At 42.1% G+C, this 13,528-nt stretch overlaps 1 protein-coding gene and 1 long non-coding RNA gene across 4 annotated transcripts in view; one reads left to right on the forward strand and one right to left on the reverse strand.

Annotated features, from left to right (window-relative positions):
* The window catches only part of tenm1 (teneurin transmembrane protein 1), a 200,713-nt gene that overhangs the window by 54,968 nt on the left and 132,217 nt on the right, over window positions 1-13,528 (reverse strand). For 2 of the 3 annotated variants that reach the window (XM_082558043.1, XM_082558045.1), the window contains 4 exons: window positions 12,421-12,706; window positions 3,782-3,925; window positions 2,826-3,078; window positions 2,036-2,056 (listed from right to left, as the gene is read on the reverse strand). In XM_082558043.1, coding sequence (XP_082414169.1) covers window positions 2,036-2,056; window positions 2,826-3,078; window positions 3,782-3,925; window positions 12,421-12,706 — 704 coding nt within the window. The remainder of the gene's footprint in view (window positions 1-2,035; window positions 2,057-2,825; window positions 3,079-3,781; window positions 3,926-12,420; window positions 12,707-13,528) is intronic. The other variant, XM_082558044.1, reaches the window with a different exon arrangement.
* LOC309720876 lies at window positions 8,702-12,566 on the forward strand. The gene is made up of 3 exons (XR_014280586.1): window positions 8,702-9,196; window positions 9,412-9,451; window positions 12,482-12,566. It is a non-coding gene; the product is annotated as an uncharacterized lncRNA (long non-coding RNA).

Below are 13,528 nucleotides of genomic sequence, written 5' to 3' on the forward strand. Positions count from 1 at the left end.
TCAAAATGTGCCACTGCTCGGCGTACGGTGCATCGTATTTGCCGGGCCTCTTGAAGCTAGCGTGAGCATCGCGTGCTGTATATAACTGATTACAAATCGCTTCACCTATCTTTTCCTCAATTAGATGCTCATAGCTCCAAATGCTTTCCTCCAGTGGAAGGAAAATAAACAACAATAACAACCGGAGCACAAACAATCCCACTCCAGCCTTGCTCATTCCCACCGCACGCAATAACAAAACAGTGATCAGAGTTGATAGACACAGTGATCTAGCTGTTCCTAAATCGACCGTCTGGGCTCTCAGATAATACTGTCGAGGACTTCCTCCCCTATTTGCTTAACTCCTCGCTCCGACTCTTAAAGGGGGGGAAAGAATAGACGGTGGTTTCATGTTGAGCACTTCCCATACCGTCTTCCCCTCAGAGAGCACCTTGTTTTGAAGCCCTTTTGGCTGATCGGCACTTTGCTGGGAAGAATGCATAGTGAAAAGCTTTGAAAGCTGAATATGGATGAATAATTAATGTATTTGACTTGGGAGAACAATAGCACAGAATAAAGGAGAAACTCTAACATGCTGCTAACAGTAAAAAGCTGCTGTGGAGGAAAAGAAGGGAGCAGAAGCTAAAAGAGAAGCCTCCAGGGTAAGGAAACACCACCCGAAGTGCCTTCAGAAGAATCCAGCTCGTGCAGTATAGGCTCCAAATCTCGTTATTGCGTTTTATCTGACACGCTAGCCAGATTTACTCAAATACTCCTTCACTAACACAACCCATGATCTTGTAAATGCGTTCATTTGAATTTATTTCAGGCTGGGATCAAATTTTCTGTTAATAATATATATTAGTGGATTCTTTCAAGCAAAGTTTTAGCTGATTTTTTTTAAAAATATGCATTTATGCTATAACAATAGCCCAAGTACTTTATGCATCTAAGACCGTTTATCCATTACACATTAAGCTTTCTTCTTCAGCTATTATTTTTAAGCAGTCTGAAATTCAGCTACTTATGGCTAAATGCCTAACAAAGACAGCTATTTATTCATTTTTTGGCATCTATTTCAGCTTAACAGAGCATACTGTAAATTCAGGTGGGTCACAAAGTTGAGTTCAGCTACAATCCCAGCAGATTGGCCGATCTCAAGGCAACACACCTCCACTGCCTCCTTTCCTTCTCTACCTCACTTGTGCCAGCTTGTCTGCTTCTCCTGTTTCTTTTTATTTAAATTTCTGGAGCTACTCAACAATCTCTCCACATGCCAAACGCAGAAGTACCCCACTGAGGTAAAGCGGCTCCAGATGAGAAGCACTGGCTACATGGCTTTACAGTAGAAAATTACCAACGGTTTGCATATTTATATATTATATATATTTTTGACATTTGTTCCTACCCACCCACAAAGTACATCACAATCATATTATCAGTTCTGCACGGTTTCAGATTTTGGCACAGTATCGTGAAAAATAGTCAGGGTTTTTGAAATTGGATGAACCCTCTCTTGCTCTTCCACAAATACCCACAAGCACAAACACGCATACGCACACAATCGGCTCGATACAACCCACGATAGTGGTGCACGCACAGATGCAAACATCACAACACACGTGCACACACAGAAACCCTATAACATCTGTCTAATCTTCTGTCAAACAGCTCACAGCATCACAGAGGCTTGAGACCGGGGCGACGTTGAGGCCACTCCCGGCCTCGGGCCTTTTGGTCTGGCTCGGGAAATGAATGAACCGAGGCATCCACCAAACAGACTTTCAGTAATCCTCTAAAAAAAATGAAATCCTTGACATTTTGGCTGCGGTCCAGTATACAAATTTTAATATCACCAAGTGAAATTTAAATGAGACATTCATAGATCTAACTGCGTTCGTAGCGTGTGCAGAACCCGCATGCGTGTTCCAGGTGAAGCTGGGTCAATGCAATTTAAAAGGAGGCAAACAAACAAAGTTAAAGCTCTGCAACTGTCTATTCCCTCGACACACATTTGTGCAGGTATATAAAGGAGGTGTAAATCACCACTTCTCACCTGTGTCTGGTATCCCGGTTCCTGATAACAAGCCATAAAGGAGCATTTCAAAAGGGGAGAGAAGAGAAAGTAAAAACAATTATTTATGAGGCTAACGAGAGGCTCTCAGAATTTCATAGGCTGCTAAATTTTCTCCCCATAAAGTGAAATTGGGGTTGCTTTAGACAGTTGTATTGTTTCACATTTAATATTAACCTAAACAAGAAGCCGTTTTTGGCGGGTTGGGGGTGTTTCCTCCCAGAGGAAACCTCTGCCTGAACCAGAAATATTAGTCAGCCATAGAATAAAAACAGTGAATGAGAGTAAAGATACATAAGGAGAACACTCTACAGGACAAATGACTGTGCAATCCCATTGAGAGTCAACGCTTGAAAAAATACAGAAATGAGAGAATGTAATGCCTGCAGCACAGTAGGAGATATCATCGTCATAATCCAGAGGAAAAAAAAAGAAGACGGAAAAAAACGTATCTTTGTCTCTCAGCAGAGACTTTCAGCTTCTCTCGCATCCTAAAGAGGTAGATTAGAGTCTGTGATCTCTAAACCTCACACGCTCCTCCTTCTGCATGAAGACGAACTTCAGAAAGAATTCCACCGAGATCAAATAGATTGCAGCTGCAGATCCCATCCGCAGCTAATGCCATGCTAACCCGTATCAGCTGAGCTAATTTTTTATTTCACATTGTGCTCGAGTGAATCCGATGCGCCAAATCCCACTGCTTCCTACTGCGAGAGATCCCTACCAAAAGCGGTCTTATCACGAGCACACCCAACAAGATCATTGCTCTCACTTGAGTTCCAGTATGGTTCTGGTGTATCCGTCTGGGTGGACCCTGCGAATGAAGTTAAAGTCCCCCACGTAGAGAGAGCCGTCGGGGCCGCTAGCCAGCGCCACGGGGGCAAACAGCATCATGTCCCGAGCCGCGCCGCTGCAGCTCGGGCCGCACGGGACGCTCCGATAGAAGCCGTTCCCCATCACGGTGCTGATAACAGGGGGCTGCTGGGACAGGAAGACGTTTTCTCCATTCCCTTTGTGAAGGATTCCTGGGGAGAGAGGAATGCAAAGGTGACATGAAAGGCCCTTTAAGTGTACTTCCCATCAGTGGGTGCATGCTAATGTTGCTGAAATCATTTATGAATGCAATGACAAGTAGGAATAGTTTCAGTTCTTTCACGTGTCAGACTTGGGGTCTGTCTTTTTTGTTTTCCTTTGAACTCATCACGCCAGATTTAAGGGAGTAAAAGAGTTTTGGGACAGGGCGATGTTTTTCACTCTGTTGCACCGACCAAAATTTTGTCAGTCTGACTTTTTGGACTCATTTAAATCTGGACCATCTTCTGTGTGCCTAACTCTTAACAAGTAACAAATTAAGATTTTTTGTGTGAGAAAATTCAAATTTGATACATCTCAAACCACTTTCTGAGCAGCTTTAATGGCAATAACGGCACATTGTAGCTGAGTCACCCACACTACAGTGTTTTGATGTCCTTACTTCAAGGACATCTTAGACTTCTAAGCTCTGTATCATTTCATGTAGTCTGTCCAGACTATCAACACATAACTTAAAAGAAGTCACACGGTGGTTCTTATTTATTTCAATGTCAAAGAAAGAAAGCAAAAAACATCAGTTTTTTCTTTCATAAAAGAAAAAACTAATTGGAATTGAATTCAAGTTTCTCCAATTCATTTTGTGGCTTTAAAAACGCAGCCAGCCTCCAAGCACCAAAAACAAGCGGATAAACTCACCGCTGCGAATGTTAAGGGCATGGTGTTTGTCCAGAGACCATCCTCCAAGGTCAGAGGGGACCAGTTCAAATCCCTGCATCAGAGCGGTCCTTCTTTCCCAGTGGATAACACCGGGACACACTTCATACTCATAGCCGACTGCCACTGGAACAGAAACACGTGCACACATCGAGAGCTTAACATTAAGCAGTAGCGTGCAATTCCTATGTGCTGCAGACCGGCTGTGCTTAACGCTGCACCACGTGGCACAGAATGACTGCACGCGCTTGTATCTGAACAAAGCCTGAAAACAAGGCAAAGCACACACAAGTTTCCCCATATCTTTTTCAAAGCTATATTGTATCGAGTGGTGAGATAGATAAAAGGCCTGTAGGGAGACCTCATCAGTGTTTGTGTTTGAGAGACATCAGTGAGGAGTGGGGGCGTAATCAGGAGGAGTACGGCTTCATGAAGGAGCCCTAGAATTAGCTGCTTGGCCTCTTAGTTGTAATGATACGCTGTGCAGCTTCCCACTACAACTAACAACTATCAACAGATTTTCTTTTTCTTTTTTGGCTTGGCAGGATTAAATATGTTTCGGCACTAATTTGCCACTTGGAATACGTTTAAAGGCAGCAGGTGACCAAGCTGCAGGAGCTTTCAAAGTAAACACGCAAACATACTTACATACATGTCATTCTGCAGTGTGTAATCAGGCGTGCTTGCACACACCGAAGGAAAGAAGCCCATGCACATGAGTCAGAGGTGGAAAAAATAAACACACAAGCAATACATTTACCTAATTAAGCAAGTGCTTTATTACAATTTTAATGGCAACTTTCTGCTGCCTTTTCTCTCACACATTCCAGTCGCTGTATGCCTATAGTCACTCTGAAAATAGCTCCTAGCTGTACGATGTCCTATGATAAACAAGACCACCTGTAAAAGTATTTGCAGAAATATGCGGTTGCTGAATCAGAAACTGTAAAATGGTTCTCTCATAATCAATTTATTGTGCACTTTTATTTAAGCATGGCTCACACTACAGCAAAAATAGGACGACAAAATCCTTGCGACTACCGTGCTGACTGCAGTCGCTCTCAGACAGATTGCAGAATGTTTGCAAATACTCACCGTTCAATCTGTAAATGCAGATTGCCAGCACGTAATCAGTGAAGTTCTTTTGCTCCACCATTTATTTCTCCGAGTGAGGACACAACATAATAAATCACACAAATGTGAGTTATTAAGACTTGTGGCAGGCAATTTACTGCAAGCTGCACATGTCTTACTTTGCACCTTGCTGAGAGGAGTGCTCATTTACTTGGAATTAGAGGGGGAGATGTTATCAGAAGGAGTGTGGAGTGGATGGCTCAAACCTCTGAGTGCAGCGCCAAAACTTTGGCACTGTCCTGGCACTCTTTACTCAGTCCTCACTCTGAGTGTTTACAACCGAGCCCCACATATTCCTGCTCGGCAATAATTACTGAAGCTGGAGGAGGAGGAAGTACAATTCTAATGCAAGATGCATACAAACATACATCTTTGTATTGCACAATCAGAATCAAAATACTTTATTATGTTTCCAGGCTTTTAGCTGCATTTCTACACCATGATCAGTACACAATGAAAACAACTCTCTGCATGTCTGCATCTCAGCAGTGCGCAACCAGACCAACTCTCAGGTTTCTTTCTTTAACTTCCCTTCATCACATAATGTCATATAATCTACTGGTATATAATACCACATGCCTGTACATAACACTGACTTTAATAAGGACCTACAGTTTCACACAGCCTGCAGAAACACCCAGAAGAATGTGCACATTTACACACCTGGCTTAGTAACAGTATCTTCACACAGACAGCTCGGGATCAGATGGGAAATAATGTTTTTTTGTCCTTCTGCACATGGTGCATATCAGTTGTTACACACGGATTTCCGGTTTCTATGGAGCAATAGTTTTCTCTGGATTAATCCCGGACTCTACTTGTGTTTCAGTCCTCAGGTCCCCAGCAATGTCTGTCAGAAAGAGTTCATCCTCATATATCGTAAACATATCGATTCTCCGTCAGCCTCCTCTCATTTATCTGAACTGCCAAAATGTTTTAAGAGAGAAACGTGTGTAAAACCTGTGCTTACACTGTGATTTTTAAGCCACAAATTTGCACTGCCCTTTGTAAAACGTTGGTCATTACAAAATGACCAAGCTGTGTGTTTTTGTATGTTTATACATGTGTAAATTGTAAGTTTTCCCTTTTTTGTAAGCCTGGCTGAGTCTGTGGCTCAGAGAGTCATGCCTTATGTGTGGATTTTGCTGTGTCCGGCCAGAAGGACCCAATGAAAAATATCCTAGTCTTTCCAAGTGGCCACTCTACCGCTGGCAGACAAGTTTAGCTCTATACCTCTGATGCAGATGGCAAGAGGTTTGTGATTTTCCCTGATTTATCGCAATTAGTTTCACTAATATGACAAACTAATCATATGTTATTGCCAACGTGACCCAGACTGATGGCAGACCGACTCTATCTTCTTGCAGTTTTGGATGCAGCACTGTTTTACGTAGTGTGACTGTAGCATTATGTAGCACGCTTTGAGTCTGACACAGAGTACAGTGTCAATTAAGAAACACCAATTAACCTAACATGCATGCCAAAGTACCCTGAATAAATCCACACATGTGCAGAGAGAACATGCAAACCCCACAGCCTGGGCTCTAATTTGGAACCTTGTTTCTGTGAGACTGTCAATCAATCAATATTTTACTTCTAAAGCACATTTAAAAAGGACAGTCTCCATCAAAGTGCTTCACACAAGGCAGCAAAGCAGATTACAACGAAAGGCAACAAAAACAGTTAAAAACAATTATAGTTACAGTTACAGTGATATTTACAGTTACATTGCACAAATGCAGACCAGATGGAAGTCCAAACTGATTTGCTTCAAAAACTAGATGGAACAGGTGAGTTTTTAAGCATGAGTTAAACGATTGAATGGAATCTGACATGCGAACATCGACAGGAAGATTATTCCAGACTTTGCGTGCGGCAATTGCAAAAGCTCGGTGCCCTGTAGTCTTTCATCGGGGTCTTTGTTGCACTAAGGGCAGTTGGTTAGAGGATCGGAGTGATCTCTTGGGCCTATACATGCAGAGAAGGTCTGCTAGGTAACTGAGGTAAATGTGGGCTAACCATTATGCCTGCATGTGTTTCATCTGAGCGCTCTGGCTTCCTCCCACAGTCCAAACATTAGCATGTTTGGCTAACTGGTGATTCTAAATTGGTCATGGATATGAGAAGTGTATAGTGCTGTATGAATGCATGGTTAAATTTAGCTTGAGAGGTGAGTAAGACTGAAACAGCATTACATAAATGCCACTCTATTACACTTTAGGTAACTATCTAAATGGCAGTTGGATTCCTTTTAATTTTGTTTAGTGTTTGGTTGTCTTACACATTTCATGACGTTGCATGGATGCAGCACAGATGTATTAGCACACCTTTATTATATTAGCCAAAATAAGCAGTCAAATTAAAATCACATTGAATTATGGACGTGCCTGATAGCCAGTGCTAGCATTAGTTGATAATCCCCTATTATCAGTATGATTATGGTAAATCATACAAGAATATCATATTCAGTGTTAAACTGCTCTGATGGGCAATACTGTATTAGGTACCTCGCTGCTGTAGCCAAGCAAACACGAAAGAAAAGGCCGTTCCATCTTCCTTACTTAACCACAAGATGCTTTAAAGCTGCACGGGTTCAGTACAGAGCACATTTTAAGATGATACAGTGTTCTTAAATGAATATAATGATATACTGTAGAGTAAGGTTAGGTTGACACATCAACACAAAAGCTGGAGAAGAACAGTTGTCGCTGTCAATCACTGTTGGCACTGATCTCTTTTAACTTCACTGTAGACCAACATGCCTGTGAACTGACGGGCGCTCAAGGGAAACCATGCGGCAAAGTCAGCATAAAGATCAGATGAGATTCCGGAATACGTAAGTAGGGGCGCTCGCATTATGCAGAAACTCAGGAGATTCCCAGTAACGCGGAGAGAAACTCTCAGCAGACACACGGGGCTGACTTAAATCTCAGAGTCGGAGGGAACGATCGATATGGTGATTGGGGAGAGAAAATAATCTGTAATTTGGGGCACTGGAGATCATGGAAGAGAAAAAGAAACCTTATAGTGCTGGACAAAAGTTCTTAGAGCCTAGGAACTCTCGCTTTGGTTTCATCCAAAAAGTCCATTTGTTTCAATTTTATCTGCCTTAAGCTCAGTTAGGCTTTTAATCTTAGGTTTAAGGTCAGGCTTAAAGGACAGAAAGAGAAGTGAGAGGGATCGGAAAATGCAAAGCTACATATATTCTTCACAAAAAAACCTTTCTTAAAAACCCCAAAGCACACATATTTGCATTGTGCGTGTTTTGACCCTTGAAGGTACATTGCATTTCCTCTTCAAAAGCCTGTTTGACAACCTGGAAAGCATTCCAGCCTTTGTAAAATGTATTAAAAGTTGCCATGAATACATTTCTGTAAATAGGAACATTTTTCTGTTTTCTTTTTAAAAAAAACAAACCTACAATAAAACTGACTTAATATGAAGAACAAAGCTTTTTCCAGGACAAAACAGGCGAAACAATCTCAAAGGGAAAGTGTCAGTGTTTGGAGAACTGCTTCACAACCGAATATTACTCTAGCTATATTACAAGAAACGATACAAGCCTCAGCGCGAGAACACACACTCGCTCGCAAACAATACAGATGCACACTATAGTCCATAAATGCACACTCAATATCTCACAGGTGAAAGCTTTCATTCCCCACTGCCGAAGCCTCAGGCAATGTGTTCACCCCAGCAAACAGAGAATGATCTCCCTTTCTCTTGCTCTCTGTGGCACATGGGTGTGTGTGCATGCACAGACGTACCGCAGGATGCGTGTGTGTGCGCGAGAGACCACGCTCGTCTGTGTCTTTGCACCAACATAGCACGAGGAACTATAGAGAGGGGAGGATCAGGGGAGAACATGGGTAGAGAAGACAAAAACAATGAAGGGCAGAGGAAAACAGGAGCGAGGTAACCGGGGAGATCACAGGGAATGGAGGAAATAACAAGGAGGGAAGAAAAGCGAAAGGGAGATCAGGACAGGACAGGAAACACAGGAAATCACCCGCCTGGGTAGAGGAAGAGGGAGGCGAGGGAAAGGGGGCAAGAAGGGTGAAGTGGTTTAGCAAAGCAGGGTAAATAAAAACAGGGATCATGTGAGCCGTGAAGAGGTGAAAGATCACGAGAGAGCCGGAGCAGATGAAATGCTGCTCGAACAGATAAGAGGAGGGGGAGGGATCACGAGGGGAAAAGAAGGCCTGGGGACAGAAAGATGCAATCTTGGTATGAGGCCCTACACTCTGGTGGACAAAGAGTCTGGTAAGCCTGATCTCAGTGCTTATGGAAAGCTCTATCTTGCTGCTGCACTGTTTACGCACACTCTTCCACAAAGAGGAAGCCACGGACATAGATAGCAGAAAGTTCAATGGTTTAAGCCTCGATGGCATCTTACAAAGGGCTGTTTTTTGCCATAATGAACCTAGAGAGCAATAACAGTAACAGTTTCACATCCTGTAAATCTGTTTTTCACACAGGTGAGAGAAGACACTGGGGAAAAGGAGACAGAAGGCCGCGGTAATGAAAACCTTCAGCACACAGATTTGTATTTATGTGCTTTTTACTTTTTTTTTTTTTTATCCCACAGAACCAGCGCCGTCAAACGCGTCCAAAGGGGCTATCTCCCTGTCATAGCTGACAATATCTCTGCAGAGTATTTGTAGCCTTCCGTCTTTCTGCTCCTCCCTCTCCTTACATCTCTACTCTTCTTTGCTGTCAGCGCCATTTCAGGTTTCAGGGACCTTGGACAGAGTCAAGCTAAGTGCTGTTCAGTAACACTATTATTTATGCATATGTTGTTAGTTGCTGTGGTTTCTCTGCTGTTTTCTTTACCGCAACAGGTGTTGAAGCAGATTCTCAGCGTTTCTCTCTCTCGCTTCCTCTTCTTCTCTTAACTTTCTCCCCAACTCCACTTTCTTTGGTTGTAATAACCCAAAATAAATGAGTAATTCTAATAAATTTTGGCATTTTTTTGCCTTTCAGTCAACAATTCCGATTGCTACGCTGTCAGGCAGGACAGGGAAAAAGAAGAAAATGTTTCCCTTCTCACTGCATTCACGATATTATGTTCTTAATTTCATAATGATATTTCACTTATAGGAAACCCTTTGGTGTGCTGCAGTGAATCGGCAGTTGTTGAACTACTGTTAAAAAGTTTAAATCAAACACTGAAATCTCCCATCTGTAATTTCGTAGCAGGACATTGTCTATTAACAGTTGGGTGATTACCCACTGAATGGTCAATCAGTTACACAATGACTTCCAATCAGGCTTTTGTGCAAACCGCAGTGCTGAAACGCTCCCTCGCAGACCTAAGAGTTAACAGGGACGATGATAAAAGAAAATCTGTTTTTCTGTCTTTCAAAGGGTTTTATTCATCTGGCCTGCATCCTGTCTGAAAGAGGAAAAAAAACATTTCTCTGAGTCCCTCAGATTTGATTTATACTAAGCTAACGGGAGCTTTGCTTGTAGAAATAGTTAAATATCTCTGTGGGCAGGCTTGTTTGTTTCCTTGTCCAGAGTTGGACGAAAAAAGATTGATAGCCCTCTCATATCTGTGAATTAACTGGAGCGAGGGGAACACAAGGGGAAAGAGCTACCCTGGCTCCGTCCAATGTTCACAAAGCTCGCCTAAAAATATGCCTCCAAAGCTCACTAATTAATGTGGTTTAGCTTAAACAAAGCTGTAAAACCAAGCAACAAACTGTGGGGTTTTTTTTGGAGAAGTTGTGTTGCGCTACATTTTCTTTTCTTGGTGAAAAACAGTTTTATTTGTAATTACTTTGCGGCTAGGGCTTGGAAGGTAAGTGGAAGGTCTGCATGCTAAAGTGTCCTTCGACAAAATGCTAAAACCAAAAATATCCCAAAAGCACCCATCGGTGTGTGACTGTGTGTTTCAGATAAAGCTCCAAGGTAGACAGAATAAAGCGCAGTGTTAAAGTGTGGCTAGAAATATAAAGTGGATGGGAAAAGTTAAACTGCCAATACTTTTATTAATAAAAAGTAATAAAAAGCAACTCCCAAACCACAAACTGGATTAACCATCTGTGTAGGCTCGCATTCATCAAGGTCGTGATCGTCTTCAGAGCTTGAAAAAAAGAAGAAGCCCACTGGACTTCTTCAAGTTTGTGAAGACTCTGATTCAACAGGCATCTTCACTTCTAAAATCAAAGGTGGAGAGTCCCATCCATTTACCCCCTAGTGGGGGTTGTTCCCTTTGGAGGGGGTCCTGGGAGTCGTTGACCTACTACTGATCATGTGTGTTTCTTCTTCACTCATCTTTTTTCATTCTTTATGAGTTAATACACACACTGCATCCAATCACTGGTTATTATTAATCTCTGCTGTCTTCCACAGTTTGTCTATTGTCCTGTTTCCCTCCCCTCATCCCCAACCCCTTGCGGCAGATGCCTGCCCGTCCCTGATCTTGGTTCTGCTGAGATTTAAAGTTGTTAAAACTCAGATTTTCCTTCTCACTGACGCCAAGTGCTCCCTCATAGGGGGTCATCTGATTGTTTGGGGTTTTTTTCCCGTTATTGCAGGGTCTTTTGGTGTTGTAGAGCATCCCCTCTGTTCAATGACTGTTGTTCACATAGATGACCTCCTTCAGTCCTCTCTCAAACCATCTGTCTTCCCTGTCCAAAATGTGAGCATCATCATCCTTGACAGAGCGTCATTTGTCTTTTAGGTGCACATTTACAGCTCAGTGTTGTGCCATTGTGCCATGCATTTATGGAGGCTGGTTTCTCCAATCCAGAGGTCCTTTTATTCAAGCTCTCAAGGCTTCTGCATTAACCCCGCTATTTATTAGTTCATTTAATGTTTAGTGGAAACAAAAATACACTAAACAAAAATAGTCTGGCCCTGCCTTATGAACATGAGATGGTGTGATCGTATCATGAAGCTATGAAAGAGCGCAAATAAGTAAAGTGCTGAAACATTCATTTCAATATGTTCACCAAACCCAATCATAGGAGATCAAACTCAACACTTAAAACTTTAATGGGCTGAAAAATAGGCCTTTTTTAATCTCCTGCTCTTGCTCTTTCACACACACACACACACACACACACACACACACACACACACACACACACACACACACACACACACACACACACACACAGATTATTATGATTATTTTTGAATGCGAAAATTATTATGGACTGATGGCATCATTATGTTTACTATGCAGGAGGCCTATCATAATATTATCATTCATTTTGTTATTATGTTTCCCCAGGTAGACGCCTTTCGCATGGCACTCAGGACTGCTGCTGGTTTTAATTTATCTGGGATGAGTTGGATTTTTATCTGTGCTTTTAACAGACTCTCCCATGGCTAAGAACAAATCAATAGTTTGTAGTCCTTTTCTTGATCCACAAGTTATCTTACCTTCTTTCTTTTGTGGTATTTGGCATGAAAGTTAAATGTTTGTTGCCAAATGTGAAAAAAGACATTAATGAATAATTTCATATTTTACCTACCAGTTGCATAAGTGAGACCCCAGACCTCCTGACCATAAACATCTGTCTTGTTCCAGACCAGCCTGTGGACCAGACCAGGCCCGGCAGGATACCACCGCTGGTATAACCTCCCTTGGACAGAGGCGCGGACATGAACCTTGGACAGACCGCCCAGCGGGGAGACAGGGGATGATGGGGAGGGAGGAGTGAGGAGGATTCGCAGGAGAGAGAGGTAGCCAGCAGCACGAGTGCTCAAGTAGCTCAGCTTCACAAAGGCTCCTGGGATTGAAACGTCTTCCTGCACTGCCTGGGGAGAATAAGCAGAGGAGCAGAGTGAGAAATACAGGTGATGGTGAGAGCATAAATGAGAAATGAAAGAGAGTGACAGAGTAATATAGGAAAGAAAGGTGTTTTATCATGACTTTGTATTTGTATAATGAGCTAGAGTAATAAGTGTTATTGGCAGGTACAGAAGAAAATAGCTGCACAGTAGGGTGCAGTAAGTACACAGAGTACGTGTCAATGTTTTCTTATCTTTTTTAATACATGAAATGAAGTCTGCACCACAATGATATCTGTAGAAAATAGAAAAAGTATTAAAGTCTTGAGTCATGGATGGAAAATGGGAAGTAATTGCAGTGATTTATTGAAACATGCAATTATATGCATTAAATATATTACTTGAGGGGGTAGGGACAAATAAGTAAATACTTCAGCCTACTCCTTTTCAAACAAATAATGGAATGATATTTTGTAATGATTGTGAAGGCACATGTTTGAAATGTTTGAAATAAAAATGAACTGAACTGAACTGAATATAGTATATAAGGCAAAAACCAATGCTTTCTTGTCATTTCTTCTCCAGGCTTCTTGAAGGACATTTAAAGCTCTTCTCTGGATGTTGCTGCCTTTTGTTCTGTTCTCTGTCAAGACGATCCTACACTGTGTCAATAATACTGAGATCTGGGCCCAGGGGAGGCCAATCCATGACTGATGTTGTGTTTTTCCATCCGAATATGGTTTTACTGCACTGGAAGTGTGTTTGGCATCACTGTCATGTTGATCCGTACCAGCTGATGCTTGCCAGATGGTGGATAAAAATCTGATGGCACTTTTCCGCGTTCATAAT

The sequence above is a fragment of the Aulonocara stuartgranti genome, assembly GCF_965226115.1.
Source record: "Aulonocara stuartgranti genome assembly, chromosome: 2".
NCBI classification, from domain to species: domain Eukaryota; kingdom Metazoa; phylum Chordata; class Actinopteri; order Cichliformes; family Cichlidae; genus Aulonocara; species Aulonocara stuartgranti.